At 39.3% G+C, this 19,016-nt stretch overlaps 1 protein-coding gene across 4 annotated transcripts in view; it reads left to right on the forward strand.

Annotated features, from left to right (window-relative positions):
- Nucleotides 1-1,977: 1,977 nt before the first annotated feature.
- Nucleotides 1,978-19,016, forward strand: part of si:dkey-112e17.1 — a 25,342-nt gene continuing 8,303 nt past the window's right edge. Inside the window, exons 1-3 of one of the 4 annotated variants that reach the window (XM_005933326.3) lie at nucleotides 1,978-2,206; nucleotides 13,039-14,012; nucleotides 17,767-17,818. In XM_005933326.3, the coding sequence (XP_005933388.1) occupies nucleotides 2,126-2,206; nucleotides 13,039-14,012; nucleotides 17,767-17,818 (1,107 nt within the window). In that variant the 5' untranslated portion in view covers nucleotides 1,978-2,125. Of the gene's footprint in view, nucleotides 2,207-2,252; nucleotides 2,581-13,038; nucleotides 14,013-17,766; nucleotides 17,819-19,016 lie in introns of those variants that run through there. The other 3 variants (XM_005933325.3, XM_005933327.3, XM_014337111.2) reach the window with 3 other exon arrangements.

Below are 19,016 nucleotides of genomic sequence, written 5' to 3' on the forward strand. Positions count from 1 at the left end.
TAGTCAGATGAGACTGAAGAAGTCCATTCTTTTCTTGTGGCGGTCACAGGTCACATGAAAAGTTGCCAGTTCCTGAAGCAGCCCCTCAGTATAATACTCCCACCCCCGTGTTTCACTATGAGAACAGTGTTCTTTGGGTTGAATGCCTCTTCCTACTTTCTCCAAACATAATTAGCGTCTCTTTGGCCAAAGAGCTCTAGTTTCCCCTTATCTGACCAAAGGATGCACTTCCAGTACACTTAACCTTTCTCCATGGTGTCCTCAGCATACCTCTATATGGCTTGAAGGTGTCTACTTCTGCAGAAGTACTTCTGAAGAAGAGTATTTCTTGGTCTGTGACCTTCCTTTGTAAGGTCCTATAGATTGTCTTCTTTGAGCCTACTTAACTAAGTCATTCACTAGAGTCATGGTAAAATTTTCTGGGTCTTTAGTCACATCTGTCTTTCCTTCTTTCCAGAGTCTTTGAAATTTTTCACATCCTACCGCCAGACTTGTTCTCTCTTTGAAATTTTTGTTGATGCTTCTCTCTCCCCTTCTTGACACTTGGAAATGCTGTGATAACTTTGTATATCCATCCCCCGCTTTGTGAGCATTAACAATTCTTTTTCTCAAGAAAAGCTATTTCTTTTGGGGTTTTTTGGTATAATACTTTCCAAAGTAACAGGCCAAATCCTTGCTGATGTTTTCATACACTGTGTAAATTGGAAGATAACCCTCAGTTTTAATTTGATTTTACAGGATTTGAGCATTACAGAGGCAAAGGACGTCATTGCACAGTAGTGGTTTCAGTTCACAGTTCACTGATAATTAAAAAAAATGTTATTGCGTGCAAATAGAAATAATTTATGCTTTCTAAAGAAAACTAGCATGTTTAGAAATGCTGTATTGAAAATCTCTGCAGTTTTTACCAGTCACACTTAGCAGCTACAGCTGTGGTTATAACAAATGCAATAAATCTTAATTTAAACGTATGCACCTTTCCCAGAGTTAGTTTTGAACACAAGGACTGGTGCTCACATTTTTTGTCATATTTTTTATTTAATATGACTATATTATAAGTCTTTCCATATTTATTGTGATCACTGTGGAAAAAAAGAAAATATAGTTTTACTGTTGGGAAATGTATTATTTTTTTAAAGGCAAGAAAAATAAATAAAAAACACTGAAACATTATCCTCTCTGTTTACATGCCTCTGATAACTATTTTCCAAACCTAAGGCTAATCTGAGAATGTCTGGGTGACATGGAGTGATTACATAGACATCCAGGATAAGAGGGAATAATTCTGAATGAATTAAGGGGAAGTTGTAATCACACGGCCTTGTTCACTCTCCTCTACTTCTTTTCGGTTTTCAGTTGCCTTTGGCTCCATCTAATGGCGGTAACAACAATGACACCGGTAAAGTTTTTCCTACAGTCCAAATATAAACCATCACAATCAAATGAAACCATTCTGAGTGATGGCTTGAATGTTACACTAAAGGATGTTGTTTAAGTGAAGGATATTTCGGATTTAACAGTGTAGTTTGTGAGACTGAACTCCCGAATCTGCAAGCCAAAATTAATTTTCTTCTGATATAAATATACTGAAATAAAATTTAATCCCCAAAGCAGAAACCTGGATTCAACACAACTGTGGTAATTCTGTGAATACGGCTTATATTTCTTCTTCTTCTTCTGATTCTACAAGTGATATTTAAAATACTTTGGATAATTTCATTTGGTTTGGCTTATGTAAAAAAATAAAATCTATAAAATACACATGGTTTGATTTACAAGTACTCGGACAAAAAAGAAGGAACATTTAAAAAAAATAGTTCAGCTGAAAGAAACATTTCATAATACTGTAAAAATCCATTTCTAGCACTGGTACTTGAAAGAAACCACAATAAAACCAAACAAAAGTGATGGCTCAAATGTACGAACTAATAATTAAAATTACCGGGAAGGATAAAGTCAAGAACCGGAGACTTTTATTAGGAAGAGGTCCGGTCCGGCGTTCGTCCGCGTTTGCCCATGAACGATGGGAGCGCGCTCCCGACACTTCAGGTGAATGAGAGGGAAGCAGAGGAGCGGGATACACAGTTCGATGTGCGTGGCGTTAAAAAGAAACAATTAGGGAAAAATGAGCTACGTTACGTCGCTCGGGGTGCATGTTTGTATGACAGCATATCTACTCTTCGTGATGGGATGCGTTGCACAGAAAGTAAGTTGACATTTCTTTGCTGCAAAAATAAATCACACGTTCTTAGCTCTGTTTTGAGTGTCGTGCTCACTTGTGTAGAGAACCGAGCCGCGAACTCCGTTCGGAAAACGTGATATTCTACAGTTGTTCGCTTATTGGTAAACTCATTGACCCCGAGAGAGTTGAACCCAGCTACTATACGATAAAACAGGCGCCACCGTTCATTTCGGCACACGTCCGACGAGCAATTGCGTTAGCTACGTTTTCAATTTAAATGCAGTCCGCCTGTTACCATCAGCCTTTATTTTACCAACGTAACGAAGTTCTTACAGACGTCTCTGTGTGTAGGCGATAGCAAGAAGCAGTACGTAGTGTGAACTAAGTTTCAAAATATGGTAATGTAAACCTTTAAATGCCTTTGGTTGCATAACATTTCAGCAGAGTATATCAGAAGGGTACTCCGCTTCGAAGAACAAGCAAGCTTTTACTTTACGCTGGGGAGAAGTTTTGCAATTAGCATTGCCCCCTTAAATTTACAGCTTTTACTCTTAAAGTTCGCCTACGCCGTGCTTGCTAACAGGACGGGACATTAGCATGACCCTCACAGCGCGCCGCATCTCATTGTGAAAGCTGAGCAGGAGACAACTATTTAACATACACAGGTTATCGGAATTACCCTGGGGTCAGTTCGTGGTTTGGCATTTTGTGTAACGAGGTTCTCAGTCGTTTAATGTATTATTTCTTAATTTATTTACTTGTTTTTACTTTTATTATATCACAATTTTCCACGTGGCTATATAGCAAAAATAACCCCCGTCACGTAATCGGTAGCCAGACTTTTAAACCTCCCCTCTCACTTCAGTTTGAGCTCCTCTCATGCACCTTCATGAAAAAGTGGCAAAAAGATCCGTCCTTATTCCTTTTTTCCTCCTCCTTTTTTTTAACTCCAAATTTTGAGGCAGTTATATCCTTAAAGTTTTTCAAAGAGTTGTTTTGATGGCAAGGGCATGTTTTTGATGTTACTGCACTTCAGAGTTGGAGAATGGCATGCAGTCCAAACTGCTGAAATGAGAACCACATTGGGAACATGTTAACCTTATGTGAAACTTCTCATACTCGGTGACTGTGACGTCCAAAGCTTTGCCTCTGACAGGAAAACTTCATGATCCAAAGGCTTGTCTGGTGTAGAGGAAAGCAAATGGTCAGGAGCTGCTTCTCTGGTCTCTGACATACCACAGAAGAAGGCAAAAGGTCACTAAAATGTCAGATTAGTGCCTGTGAGTGCTTAAGAGTTGATTGGTTGAGGTTTTGAAGTTGCACTGATGAAATTACCTGAGAGAAGTCAGAGGTGAGAAAGTGTATAAGAGGGAGATTTCTACACGTGACTGAGGAAAACAAGAGAACTGTTTATTTTCTCTTTTTTTTTTAATTTTTAAAGTGCATCATCCGCTCAGTCTTCTGATCCCTGATTCTTCTGTTTGCCATTTTTGTGTGATGCAGTATATTGTCCCCATTTTTGTAACAATGGCTGGTATCGTTATATAAAGGGTTACCTTCGGCACAGATCTCCTCAAACGCGATTGTCACATTGTCGGTCAGGAAAAGCTTTGTGGTTTCCATTTGTCAACAGTTGTCTAGTTCCACTGATGAAGAATGATGGCTGAGCAGCACAGTCCTCAGAGCTAGACAACAAAAGCCCACACTATATTGAATTGTCAGCGTCTCCAGCTTTAGTTCCTGTGTGCATAGGGTTCTCACTATCTTTGCAATTATCTGCCTGAAGTGGCACAGTAAATGATGGCTTTGTCCTCTGCTCCCCTTGTATTAAGTTGATTTTTTTCCAGAAGAGCATAAACAAGTTTGGAATTTATTCTATTGCTGTCAGACAAAAAAAAGGAAGCATGTGTTGCCCTGGTCGGTATTTCAGAATGAGGGCAGAGTTCTCTTTTCAGAATGAATAATGTCTGATGAAGGATCTGCTCGGTCTGTGAACGGATTAACATGCCATAGTTTGTCAGTGATCTGCAGTTGGTAGAGATGAACTGATGAGCAGAGATGCAGATGGTGTAAAACCTGGATGATGTTTTAATTTGGTGCTGTCTGCTGGAATATTTAAACTAAGTTTCTGCTGGTGCTGCCTTCTGAGGTTTTTTTTTTTAATTTTTAAAGATCATCTGGTTTGTTTACTTTTGTTAAATCAGGTGCTTCGCTTCGTGACTATGAATATACTGCTCATATGACAGAGGCACACCTCTGAGTCAGATCAAGCTTTTTGGATAAACCTGGGATAAAAACATGGTTTTAGTACTAGTAGAGATAAATCAATACATTTTAGAGCAGAAAGCTTTTCAGGGTTTGTCATAGCGAAGGGCTCTAATAGCTTTGTCAATATTTGCGACTGAGCACACTGGTTCAGGGATTATCAGTGATGTTGGAGATGATATTCAAAAATGATCTCTTCTGGCAATTCTGATGTTTTTAAACTTGGAAATATTGTTGCATCCTGACTGAATCCAATTTACTCTGTCAGCACAGCCTACAGCATTGGGCTTCTCATAGGGGTGCTGCCCAAACACTAATTATCAGTGATACATTGGCTCAATCTTATTCCAAAATCTGGGAATGATTTCTCCAAACCAGTTGAAACCACTGTGAAGATAAGGTCATGATTCGCCACAGGGTTCCAAAGGTTTTAACAGCTACCACAGCAGCAGCACTTTTACCCCCCCCCCCCTTTTTTTTTTTTTAGAGGAAATATGTTAATAGGTTTTACACCACAAACATGGAAAAGCCCACCCAGTCACATAGCTTTTAGAGAACCACAGCTGTAATAATTTACAGCACCCCACTTATCCATGTAGGCTACAGTGAATATCCAGTGATGGCTCTGTAAATACAAAGTTGATCAAACATGCATGAGCTCAAAGAGGTCTTTCATAAATGGCTCTTGATGCAAACTGTGATGAAAATGGGCTGAAGCGGCCAACAAGGGCAACCCCAGAAATGCCTGGATTTAATCAGACTGCCGTGCCAGTTACTTATAAAAACTCACCATTGGCTGAGCGTGCAGCCACTTAATCCCAGTAGGAGAGGCAGGGACACGAGGGGGATATGCGATAAGTCCTGGGCTGGAGTATCGGCACCTTTTCACAGTTGTGGAGAATTACTTCAAAGAGCTTTTTTTTTTTCTGTCTGTGTATGTGTAGACTGTCACAAAGAGGTTAAGATTCAGTTGATTGCAGTCTGTCCTTGTTATTCTGGGGTTCTTGCTACCTGGAGCTCTGAGTTTCTAAGCCTTGGAGTTTGTTTTCTTTATTCTGTGAATGCTGCAGTTTCCCTTAAGTCCTTATCTTTGGAAACTAGTGTAACTCTGGGGAATTCCTAGATGTTTGCTGAACTTTGAGTCAAAGTGGTTTAATTAAATTAGAGAGACTCATAATCTTGTTAGGTTTTTCTCATCCTCGTGAATTTTATGTTTTCTATTTCAGTAAAGCTTTTTCTTTTTTCTTTTTTTTGGTTAAATTTATGTTTTTTATGCAGCTGTGTCACTTTGTTTACCTGAATTTTTTTTTTTTTTTGGTCTTCATACTTGTATCCCAGATACATCAAGTCCAGTCTATTTGAGAGGAGGTGAAGACATAATCCACACATTTTTATTGGTTAAATTTTTTTTTATTCATACTGTTTACTGCATGGCAAAGTTTAGTTATGTTGATATTGATTCAGATTTGGTTCACAAGTGGAGTGTGATTTCAGTGCGTCCTGAGTGGGCTGCTGCAACCCAAGCACTAGCCTGCAAAGCAGTGTCGCTTCTTCAGTAAACAGGGCTGGTGAGGATTCCTGCCCCCTTTTGAGGGGCCTGCCTGCCTGTTTATGAGCCAGTCCCAGGCTGTTTGTGCATGAGAGGCAGAGTGTGTGTGTTAACAGAACTTCAGCAGAAGCAGCTCATGTTGCAGTTTTCACTGGGGTGTCGTCAGCCTGGGTGGTAAAACCAACCCCCCCTACCCCCCCCCAAAAAAAACAACAACCCCAAAACAAAACACTTTTTTTTTTTTTTTTTTTTTTTTTTTTTTTTTTTACAAAAGTAAAATATTATCAGACATAAGCTATGAAAGTATTTTATAGCTTCTACAATATAATGTACATATTTGGTATATTAATATGATAAACAGTAGTTTTTGTCATGAGTTTATATTTGCTGAAATTTGTAATAATATTACTACATGTGGTAATTGAAAGAGTTTCCACGGGACTCTGTGCAGTCGTGAAAAAACAAGTACACCCCATGATTCAATAGCTTATAGAATCTCCTTTAGCAACCATAATGAGAATTATTTGATTATTAATTATTATTATTATAATTATTATTAATGATTATTTTTTGTATGACTTTATCAGTCTGTCACATCATTGTAGAGGGCATCCGTTTTATGCACAGGTCCTGCCACAGCATTTGAAATTGATTGAGGTTTGGACTTTGCCTGGGCTATTACTACACCTTATTTATTTATGTTTTTGGTACTTGTGTGCTTGTATTTTTTGGTTTTCTATTATTTCTTTCCTGTCTCAAACCTTCCAAACATGCTTGTTTTATTTTTTTCCCCCAATTCTAAGGCCTTGAACTTTGACATGCTATTGAGCCCAGTAGAGTCTGAGGTGGTAGGTCTTTTTTTCCAGAGTATTGCATGGTCTGACCTTGGGAGGAGTTTGTTGGTAAGATGGATTGTGGTTTTGTGTAAACACTCACCTGAACTCTCCTTAGTTCCTATGAAAGCAGTAAGGGTATATGCATAGAGTCCAGTAAATATGGTATATAAATCAGCTGCACAACATGAGCTAGTTAATTAGACAGTTTGTTTAATTAGACAAACTTGTTATGGCCGTCATGGAATAATTTTTTATTTTTGTTCTTCTTTGGTTTAAAAATCTGGTGATCCAAAGTGAAAACTGTGGAACAATACCATTTGCTTGGGGCCTCCCAGTAATGACAGCAGCTGGTCCAATATTTTTCTGAACAAGTCATTTTAGACAATTACGTGCTCAGTTGGTCTACTTGTGTCCGGGGAAGCTGCTGTCAGTGGCATAACCAGCCTGCTCTTATGCCACGTACTTATTAGCATCACTTCATTAAAATATTATCCACATTCCCCATTTGTGGAGTGGTTCACCAAAACAGCAATGTGGCCCATTGTTTTGTCATGAGAAAAGGCATCCTTGAATAATTAGCGGCCTGCCAGTAGAGCGGCCTGTGATGTAACAGAACTGAGATGTTGGCATTATAAGAATGTCCCATTTCCATTAGACACCGTGGCACTTTGGGGCCCTTTCATGTGTAGTCTAGCATATACAACCCTGTGTCCAATGAAGATGGGACCTTGTACAAAATTTCAGTAAAAACACAGTGTGTGGATTTGCAAATCAGTATTCCCTGTTTTTTTTTTTTTAATTGCAGAGATCCAAAGGCAACATGGCAAATATTCAAATTGAGAATTTTTATATTTTTGAGAAAGCTACACTCACTTTAATTTGAAGTTCGCAACAAAAACTTTGATATATGCACATGCTTTAAGGTGTTGCTATACATCCCAGGACGCTGATAAATGGGTTGAGACTGACTTTTTCTTTTCTTTTTTTTCTTCTCCTCCCTACATAATGGGCCTGGATTGGAGGCAGTCATTTGTAACACAGACTTTTACTTTGGAGACTTGTTATTTTTGTTGTTGTTGTAATTAGGAATAGATATCATTGAGATCTGTGATTCATGATTCCAATTATAGATAATGACTTTAATGGATGGAAGACTTACACAGCCTTTTGGGAAGGCCTACTTGTGACTGATAATTAGCTTCTGTAGGAATTTGCACTCAGTTTCACAGTCAGATCCACCCCTCATTCATGTCTGGTTTCAGAAAACTAAGAGCTATGGCCAAAAGGCTGTAGTAAAAAACTGTAAAGCCAAGTCTTTACAATAACACTCCACAAACTATGTTAATCTTTTACATGCAATCTGTGGTGTTACTGCAATAGTTTTATTATCTCTGCATCAGAACACGGCAAAGAAATGGAGTAAAACAAAGATTTTGGCGCCGATTGTGATGAGAACTGGTCATGATGTGATGATATTTTGTTAAAATAAGTGAGACCTTACTTGAAAAAGGGTTTAACCTCAGCAATGTTAAAGTTGCCAGGACTACCTAGGCTCAAATTATTTATTTAGAATTTTATGTTGAGAAAAAGCCTTAAATTGTGAAAGGGCAGGGCGATGTGGCCAAATATATTTATCACGATATATATTTGAAAATTCGCGATAACGATATAACTGATGATATAATTGACGCGAGACAAAATACTTTACAACTCCTCAACTTTATTAGTGCAAAAAACCCATCAATGTATTTTCACTTAAACAAGCAGCTGTTTTTTATGCATTAAAGCTATATAAACATTTAACAGTGCAAATGCAAATTCCTCACTGACAGTTTAACCAAAAGGCGTTTCCAGTGGAAACTGGCCGACACATCCTCAGCATAACCATGTATAATATCCACAGAACTTAAAGAGGTCATACACACAATACGGTAACATTATGTTGAAGCACAGTACGTATCACTCTGCGAGGCTCCGCCTACGACAGCCGTAATGCTCCGACAATCCATCAAGCGGTGCGGCTTCGTAGCTTAGCAAAGTTGTACCAAAACATTTTTTTGACAGATTCTTGAGCGCCGTGTAGCACAGAAAATCGGTTCGGTAATAACAACGGACCGCTAGCATGCTCTACCAAAAAAATGTGCTTTGTCGTGTATCTGACGGACGAAAGCTAAACCAGTTCCACACCACTGAAGCTGCAGCATTTTTACAAACCAGTTCAGGTTCATCCGTTTCATTCAACGATCCGCTTTCGCCCTTCTCATTCTCCGTCGCCGCCATGCTTTTTCCGCCATGTGCATATGAAAACAAAGGCACTGCGCATGCGCGTTTTACCCATATTCTATCACAAGATTTCATTTTCTTATCAATGCCTAACATCATACTGGTATTACCGTGAACGGTATGATATGGCCCAGCCCTGCTATTTACACCCAAATTTGTAGATGCAGTCACTCCAGAATGAAGCGAATTAGATGTCATAGTTGTAGCTAGAAAAATCTGGGACGTGTTTCAATCTCAGTGACCTCGACCTCCAGGTCCGAGTTCAGGGTTTCTGAAAATCTTGCAATAACTTGAGAAGAAGGCGACGTAGGATTTTGAAATTAATACCACAGGTGTATCTTCTAATGGTACCATTGGCTGGAGGCGGTATTATCTTTCTCTTTGCCATGTTATGCACCCTTGTGGTGTTAAGTGCCGTCATTGCCCAACCTTGCTGCAAACCCCTAATCGGCTTACTCTCTCTAACTTCAGCAGGAATGGCATTTGGCCCGCTCAAATGTCATCCGTGTAATTCTTTCCTCACATTAATCACATCACACACATCACATTAATTTCTACTAAGTGTGTAGGCTATCCAAACGTGTCATGCACTAATGTAGTTGCCTCAGAGTATCAGGAGAAAATGATCAGAAAATGAGTAATGTCAGAAAGTTTTAAATACTAAGAGTGAGCAAAGATTTTGTATAATATGTCATTAGTATGCTACAAACACTGGTCTTTGGTGTCTTTGGCAATGCTATTACTGTTTGTAAAGTTAACTGTAATGTACTCCAGAAATCATATATTCCAAGTACTTTGATACAATGTGACAGACTGCTGAATGCCCACAAACATAAACGTTTGGCACTGAGCGAGATGGGTACTTAATGTGTGTTCCAGCGTAAGTCAATAGCAGAGGAAAGGGCAGATGTTAACTGCGTCTTTTTTTTTTTTGTCCTCGGGGATTTTTTTTAAATTAACATTTTGTTTATTTTCATCAATCTGGGTAGAAATGCCTCTTGAGATCATTGAAATACAATTTGAAAGCTGCTGCTGGCTAACGTGGATCATGTTAAGGTACTGTTATGTAACTCACTATTATGCAAAGTGGTGAGGTCATAGATAAGGGTAACTTAAGTCAATAATCATATAATACTCATGTAAAAAGTTCAAGAGAGAGTGTGAGTGCAGCTATGGACTTGCTAATTGTGAAATTTCTAGGATATGTTTCCAAATGTCTAAACAGCTGAGAACCGTGTCTTTAATATGCTGTGGCCTGCCTATGAGACTATATTGGCGATAATGTTTTTAGTTTCATCCTGATGACCTGAGGGCTGAGTGAGTGGTTCACTTTTCCAGTCAAAACTACATGCAGGTTTTACCAATTTAAATGTGCTAACTGCAGAATGCTGGATGGGGGCAGATCACTCCTGTAGCAATCAGAGTTTAGCTTTCTCATGTCCCCGATCTAGGTTGCACAGCTCCCATGTGAACTATAATCTCAAAGAGATCTAGTACACTTCCAGCCCAGTCTAGAGCACAAACGTCGCCTGTGGTTGTTGGTTTGTTACCTGTCTGGAAAGAAGGATAGCCAGACTAGGGCTTTTTGACAGGCCACAACAGGAAAGACCAACAGGAAAGCTCATAAACACTCAGCCCCCCTACAAAGGTCTGCTTCTCAGCTGCTTGGCCCAACCAACTGTGCATCTGCCTCTCCTTAGGGCAAAGGTCCCCCTTATACCAGTGAACACCTGGGAAGAATTATAGCCAGCATGTTTAAAGAAATACCCCAGTCCCCTTCCCCAAGGTTACCCAGGTGAAACCTATGCTTTGATGTAAAGGAGGAACAGCAGAGTTGAATAGTTCACTGAAGAAGGAAGCGTTTTGACTGCTCGACCTGAGTAGAAACGCGCTATATACAGATGTGGTCAGAAATTAACATGCACTCCTGGACATGAATGTCATGGTAATTTTGGGCTTTTAAGAGTTGTTTTAACTGTTCTTTTTCCAGGGCAGAATGACTGTATAGCATACAGCATATAAGTTTAAAAAAAACTTTTAACAGGCTCAAATATATCATACCCTCAAATCTTTTAATATTTGGTGCTGAAGGTTGTATGATATATTTTAATTTGATAAGCTCAAAGCCTATTATCGTCTTGTTAGCGACCATGATTGACTATAACTGGTAGTTTCTCTTTGCCATCATGAAGTATTTGTTTGACAGCACTTATTGGTTTGACCAATTTTCAGAACATTGAGAAAGTTCAGCAAACTCATTGAATAATAAGAAGGAAAATTGTAGATTGATGCAGGTTTACAGGTTGGGAAGGTCTTATGGAGCTAGCAACAACAGATTATTGTAAATATGTGCATATAAGTACTGTTCTTGTGATTAATTTCTTAGTCAGCTAAATGAGGTAAAAAAAAATGTAATAACCAATCAGTCTGTAACTAAGGAACAATCAGATATCAAGTTAAATATGAGTGCCGTTTAATGGATGGTGTCAAAAACTACACAAGGCCATTTGAAAGCATTAATCACATTCTTGAATGAATTATACTTTAAAAGCTGCTCAACAGTGTGGTAACATGCATTATACAAACATTCAAAGAAGGCGGGACCCCCCCCCCTCCCCCCCACCCCCCCCCCCCCCCCCGAGCTATTTGACCCACAGCGTCAAGAGGTATGTTTAGAGGAGTAAATATAAATTTGTAAATCTAAGAACTCTGTACCAGCTGTCAAGCATGGTGGTGGCAGCCTCATGCTCCGGTGTTGATGCATTATACAAAGCGCATGGAATAATGAAGAAGGAGGATTAACTCCAGATTCTTCAACTTCACCTCAAATCAGCTAGAGAGTTGACTATTGGACACATTTGGGTATTCAAATAGGACAGTAATCCCAAAACACACATTAAAACTGGTTTTGGAAGCGATAAAGCAAGGTAACATTAAACCTACCTGCCTTACCAAAGCTCCAGCCTCAACCCTTTTAACATTTGTGTACTATGCTTAATCGTTTGGTCTCTGCCAGGACAAGAACAAGCCTGACTCGCAGTCTCTCCAATTCATCCCTAAGGTGTTCTGTTGGGTTGAGGTCAGGATTCTGAGCAGGCCACGTTCTCAAAAGTTCTCCAAACCAGACTCACCTATGTTTTTATGGACCTTGCTTTGTGCAATGGTCATGCAGTCATGGTAGAACAAGAAGGGCCATACCCAACCTGTTCCCACAAAGCTGGGAGCATGAAATGGGCAACGGAGCTCCTGAGAGAGACCCATTCTTTCGCAAATGTTTGTAGAAGCAGTCTGCATGCCCAGGTGCTTGATTTTATTCACCCGTAGCCATGAACATATGAATTGAATGATTTGGATCAATGAGTGTTTACTTTGTTTTACCCTGGGGGGAAAAACAGTTGAAAGAAAAAGGTAACAGCCCTTCTGTACAAGAAGGTTAGACAGAGTTAGACAAAACAACGAATCAGCTATTTGACCACAGTGCCAGGAGGTGTGTTTGGAGGAGTCAAGGTGGGGCTTGGCATTCATGCACATGAGCATATGTAAACTTCTGAATACAGCTGCAAGTCCCAGTCCATTTTACCATTTCAAACTGGTTTTGTTATGCAATTAACCACAAGTGACGTTTGTTGTTTGACTTAGTGGTACATGTTGACACAGACAGAAAATGTAATCAGTAAATTTCAGAATTAGACGGTGTAATGTATCACTAGTTAGCAATGAAATGCCAAAGAATAACAAAAATGCAAGTATTGGTGGGACATTGGCTTTTGCTTTTGTGCTTAACCTTTTGAGTTGCGTCCTGTTTATCTAAGGTCTTAGAAAGGGTGTCAATGTCTGAAATTAAAAAATGCAAGACTTTTTAGATCTACTTTAAAAGCAGATTTTGATATATGACACAACTAATTAAATAATTCCTGTTGCAGGTGTATTTTGACTGTGGTGCCAGGGTGGATGTGGTGGATGTTCAAGGCCTAATTCTATCTCCTGGCTTCCCATACAACTACTCCTCTGGGACACACTGCGTCTGGCAGTTTGTTGTACCTATTGATTACCAGCTTATTCTGGAGATATTTGACTTTGATGTTTTTGAAAGTCATGACTCAGAGTCCAAGTTCTCTGCTTCTAAATTTGATGAAGAAGATGCAGAGGATGGGGCAACTCTCGCCCCTGGCACCTTAGGGGCCGATGAAACCTCTTCAGTGGCTAAAGATCCTGTGGTTCAGAGTGTAGGTGATGGCTCAAAGACTCAGCAATCCTTCCAAGATGGTGAGGTGAAGCAAATAGTTGTCCAAGAACAGTCTACAAAAATGGAGATTACCAAAGTCTCGAATTCTGCCAAAAGATCTGCAGATGCTGCCTCCAGCCTATCTTTGCCACCTCCTTCCACTCTCCTCCTCCTACCTGACGCTGTGCCTCCTGGGGACAAAGCCATCAACTCTGCCTCCTCATATCACCTAAGGGGAGATGCCAACCCTAGTACTAACCCGACCACAGTTGTGGATGAGACCACCATTTCTTCACCACACTCCACCAACAGTCTAAGTGTAAGCCCTGAAACCCAGCAGTCTGTCCTTGACGCCTGCCCCCACGATGTCCTCTACATCTCAGACCTCATCACCTTCTCCTCTAGGTTTTGTGGGTCTAACCGGCCTCCTAGCAGCCAGCTGGTGTTTGGCTCAAGCCAGGAAATGGTGGAGGTTATCATGGAACTGATCACTACCACCCACTGGGGACGTGGTTTTGCTCTTCTATTCCACTACCAGAACCTGACCGAGCCACAAGGAGACCTCCGTGCCACAGCTTATACTGCCAATAAGCTAGACACACTGCTGGCTGCAGTGAGTGGAGCTGCTTTCTTCGCTATGATACTTACAAGTGCCCACTGCATCATTTTCAGGTAATAGAAGTGTTAACTTTATTATATTAAAGGCATTACATTTTGGAAACAGCACCACCTTAATCCAATACAGCACTGTGCACTGAAATGATACTTGACTTACAGTCCATTTTTAGTTTTCCTGACTGTGAGAGCTTTACGATGTTAAAAGCATCAGGCTGGTGCTTTGCTACCTGAAGATGGGATAGAACTGTTTGTTTAAAGCTTTTATTTTTTCTTTTTTTGACTAAATATTCATTCAAAGTTCCAACATCTCACAATAGAGACAGAGATGGATATGTACAGTGTTTATCAAATGAATTAGACCACCACCCAATGAAACATTTATGCCACAGCGGCCCTGAATAACAGTACTGGTAATTACCAACATCATGACCAACAACAAAATCATGTTGTTGGTAGTGTTTGCATGCACGTTATCATTCTGTGTAAAAACAGGACGAGGTTTTGAGTGAATTCTGGTAAAGCTTCAGTGAATCATGGTAACAATTCATTAAAGTTTGGTTTGCATTGATCAAGGTGTTCAAGGTCAACTTAGTGATTTTATTGGTCAAAAATTGACACAAAGCCTTAGAACGTAAACTATGATTCTTACAAGTGTAGTGTGTATTATCAACACATAGAAAGTATAGAGTATGTTTAAAAATATGTCATATTTGACCTCTGACCTGATGGTCAAAGTGATAGTAATGCTATATAGAGCTATTTAAAACTATATTTCTTACTGTCATTGTTTCTATTGACAACATATAGGGAATGACGCATGAGGATTCTAAATATCATGTTACTTTGGACCTCTGACAACCTTTTTTTTTTCTTCTTAACTCCACAACAAGCTTCCTAAAGTACATTTAAGAAGAACAAAGAAAACAAAATGCAACACTGTTCCCTTAAAAGTAATTATTGAGCTGCTTCGGCGAAGGTTTGTGTTTTGTTTCTGTAACAGTTAATCTATCAATATGCACAAACTCTTGCTTTTATCCATGAATTTCACAATTTAAAGTTTTATAAAAAAGCTGGAAAAAATCAAAGATGATTTTTCATTTTTATAATGTTTTTCATTAAAATGTCAGTTATTTACTTAAATTTCTGAACAAACGTTAGTTTTAGAGGTTGGATGTTATGCTTCATTATTTTTGGGCTTTTCAGAAAAGTTCACAGTTCTGGCTCAAATGTAGGTATAACAACCTGAATTCAGTTTTCCTATTTATCTCATTTTTAGTTGTTTTTTTCTTATTCTTTTTTCCCCATATTTTCTATTAAAAGAGTGTAGAACCTGAAGAGTTGGGGTTTAATCATCTTTCGCTCAGGTTTGTAAGGTCATACTGCAATTTTTTGTGCTTACAAGTTTGTTTTTTTTCCTAGAGGTTACCGTTAGATGTTAATTGTGTTCGCTAATAATCTGATCTTTTGTGTAGCTACACCACCAAGTTCCAGTTTAAGGGAAATGTCTAACACACATATTTAATTGATTTACAGAACAAAGGCTTTTCAGTAATCCCATCCCTTTTGTGTATTCCTTCTATCAAGTTCTCATCTGTCCAGTTTTGGTTAAAGACCAAAAACCATCCAAAAAAAGATGCATTACCCTTCAGCCGTAGCTAAACTGTGGCTAACAGTGCCTAGCATGTGCTAGCATGCTACACTAACATAAGCATGGCAAGTTAGTGCTCTCACTATGGGCATATCAGCTTATTATTATTATTATTATTATTACTATTATTTAAAAAAAACAAAACAATGAGTGTACATATTTCTAGATCAGAGTCAAACACATGGCCTTTTATTCATTCCTGAATACACTCGCCCATACACCCACACGTTAGGAGAACAAAAGGCCACAGATAATGGGCAAAGGGTTAAAGAGAAGCCAACCTATAGAAACTAGTTTTCTGTAGTCTTTTAAAAGAAACCACAGATTCTGCTGACCTAAAAGGCGGTCCCAGCATTTGGGCGCTACAACCTCAAAAGCATGATCCTTTTTTTTTTTTTTTTTTTTTTTTTTTGTGAATAGCTAGTGAAAGAGTTACAAGACAAGTTAGACGTTTTTGCATTAAGGTAAAAAAACCCTGCTTTTGTTAGAATTAAACCTTCCAAATTCTGGTGATTTTACAGGTAATCTCTCCTCAGATATAAAGGAGCTGGGATGACATATTCACACGCACACACACTTATATACACATAGACTAATACCCTCACACCTACACAGTCATGACATTGTTATGTTGACTCAGCTGGAAGTCTCAGTCCCTGATGTGGTCACCCTCTGTGATTAGTTGGGTTTGGCTGCAACTGTGCGGCTTTCTTGATGTGAAGCATTCTCACCATAGACAGCAGGGCATTCAAGGTACAGCACCTGGCATCAATTCCACTGCACAAAAACACAGAGGCTGCATGAAAGTGAATGGGCGGAGAAAATGGGAACAAGGGACAACGAGGAGAGGTAAAACTCAGCTGAGTCAGTCAAAAGGTGTAGTTTACAAGTTGTTCCCTCTCCATCCCAGGGGACAATGAACACAAACTGGAGGGTTAAGTTTGGAGGTTTGTAATACTATCTGTTCTGACAAGCAGACTGGTTTAGCTTACTGGTCCAGATAGATTCAGAATTTAGAAATGCCCGTCTCAGTGTTGAGCTTTCAATGAGAAACCGTTAGATATGATTGGTGTTGATTTCAAATGTTGCTCAGTTTCTCCAACTCATCCGTTAGGCACAAAAACCCTTGCGTTCTCACTGTTAATGACAGGGAAATTAGTAACACATGTTCAATAAAATCAAAGAGTAATTAGCAAAAACAAAAACACAAGTCATTCAGAAGCCAGGAAATGCATTGCCACGAAACATCAAGCTCACAGAAACCCACAGTAGCAGTTTTTTTCTATTTCAGTTGTTCCCTATTTACTTAAACAAGTTCACAGAAACCATTTGAAACCAACTAGCCTGGCGAGTCAGGCGAGATTGTGCAAGTTTAATGCAGCAGTGAGGGTAACTCCCAAGATCCCCTGTTGTCAGAAAACAGCCCAAGGTGCATGAGAGTCACAGCAGGGGTTGCCCTGAGTTGGTAGCTGGATATGAACTCATTCAGCTGAGAGCCATTTTTAATAAAAGGGTACTTGCTCAAATATTCCTGGATGCTTCAGTTCTTCACGTGAACCTTAAGAACATGAGAAGTCAAATAATAACATCAGACAGATATGTTAGACCCTGATAAACAGGCGAGTGGTTTGAAGACTTTAATACTAATATCCACATTAATACCTGTGGAGAAGCATATCTAGCTAGATCTGCTGCTGATAGCAGCTACAGTGTTCACATCAGAGCGCTGCATGGGGTCAGAATTCACATATACTTGAAATGAGCATCAGCACTGACAAAATTAAAATCCCTAGAGGAAGAGTGTAATGTATAGCAAAGACGGCTCAGCAACAACCACCCTGTGAACCGTTAAAGCAGACTGGAGCGTATGTGTGACGGCCCCATCCTTCCACACGGTAACACAGCAATTACTGAGTGGAAATAGCTCCGGGATTGAGGCGGCTAGTGTTATCAGAAAGCTCTCATATCAATTCATTTTTATGTGGTGGTGTCAATTTGAACATTTGTGGTCGAAATTACAAACCCCCAGAGGAGTTTTTTATTTTTGAGAAAACACTGCTCAGAGTGGGGAAACAACTGAGGTCAGCCGTAAAATTTGAATATCAGATGTGTCTTTTAATATAAATTGAATTGCTGTGGTATTTCCTTTCTTTTTTCCAGACCCAAACTGTGTCCAAAAAGGGCCAGCTCCTGCGCTTCCAGCAACTCTGAGGTACAGATATTACTGCCGTTAAGTGTAAAAAGTGATGATCTTCCCAGAAGGTGTTGGCTTTTTGACATACTTGGACAAGTAAACATGCGATCTTTTTTTAAACGACACCTAAATATAATGTGTTCAGACAAGGGAGACATAAATGGCATTTTGCCGTTATATTTATAGTTTGAATAATATAAATGGCAATGTATTCACATTAGGGGGGAAAAAGGTACAATCCTACATTTATTGCACCTTTTTAAATCCATAAAATTGGAATAGTTTTTACAGATTGGTTTCATAGATCCTCAAGAGTGCTTGAGGATAATCTGAGGATGTGTGTGAAGATTGTAGTTGAACCGAAAGGTTTAAGGTCAACAGAACGAGGACACGAAGCACACTTATTAAATTGACAAATTAGTTCTTTTTTTAGTAAATTTTCCTTTTACTGAAAAAGAAGAAATGGAGCATCATGGAGTCACACTGTTTAAACCTAGATTTGAATTTTGTAGATTGTGCTGTACATGCATGAAAACCATCACATTTCATGCAGCGCAGGAAATTTGGATGGTGACGATTAAAAGTGTGAAAATTGCCCACAAGAAGGGAAGCTCTTGAAACGAAATATTCACTAGGAAAAGTAGGAGGCACTTCACATCTCTGTGAGAGGCTTGTGTCCTAACAGTGTATTCATGCTACCAACAAAACACACTGGAGGCTTAAACTAAAGTTTTAGCTGTGATGTAGCTTTGTATGTTGCAAGGAGTCAAAAACGTGGAATAAGAAGACGGTATTTCTAGGATGATATTAACTTTGTTTCACTTTGGCCGGGGTGTAATGCTCAACTCTGACAGTCTATTGGGATAGTACAAACACAGTATGGTGATAGTGGAGTAAGAGGGACAGCAGTTACCAGCAAAATGCCAACAATAAATGTAATTATTGATATTGGTGTTTAGGGCTGTGCGATATGACCAAAATCTCATATCCCGATATAAGACATCTATCGTCCGATAACGATATAAATCACAAAAATGTAACATTTTCTGTAAACTCTGTGAATCTCGGGCAGCTCGACTTGCGTGAAGTGTTTCCAGCTGCGCGTCATGTAGCTGGAGTCGAGTGTTTTAACGATGCATTTTTAGACATAAGTTTCCTTTGTGAGTATTTATTACACGGCGTGCTGCGGGGAAAAGCCTGTTCTAACGTTTGAGTC

Source organism: Haplochromis burtoni, unplaced genomic scaffold, assembly GCF_018398535.1.
Source record: "Haplochromis burtoni strain Fernald_Lab_line unplaced genomic scaffold, NCSU_Asbu1 Contig_166, whole genome shotgun sequence".
Taxonomy (NCBI): Eukaryota; Metazoa; Chordata; class Actinopteri; order Cichliformes; family Cichlidae; genus Haplochromis; species Haplochromis burtoni.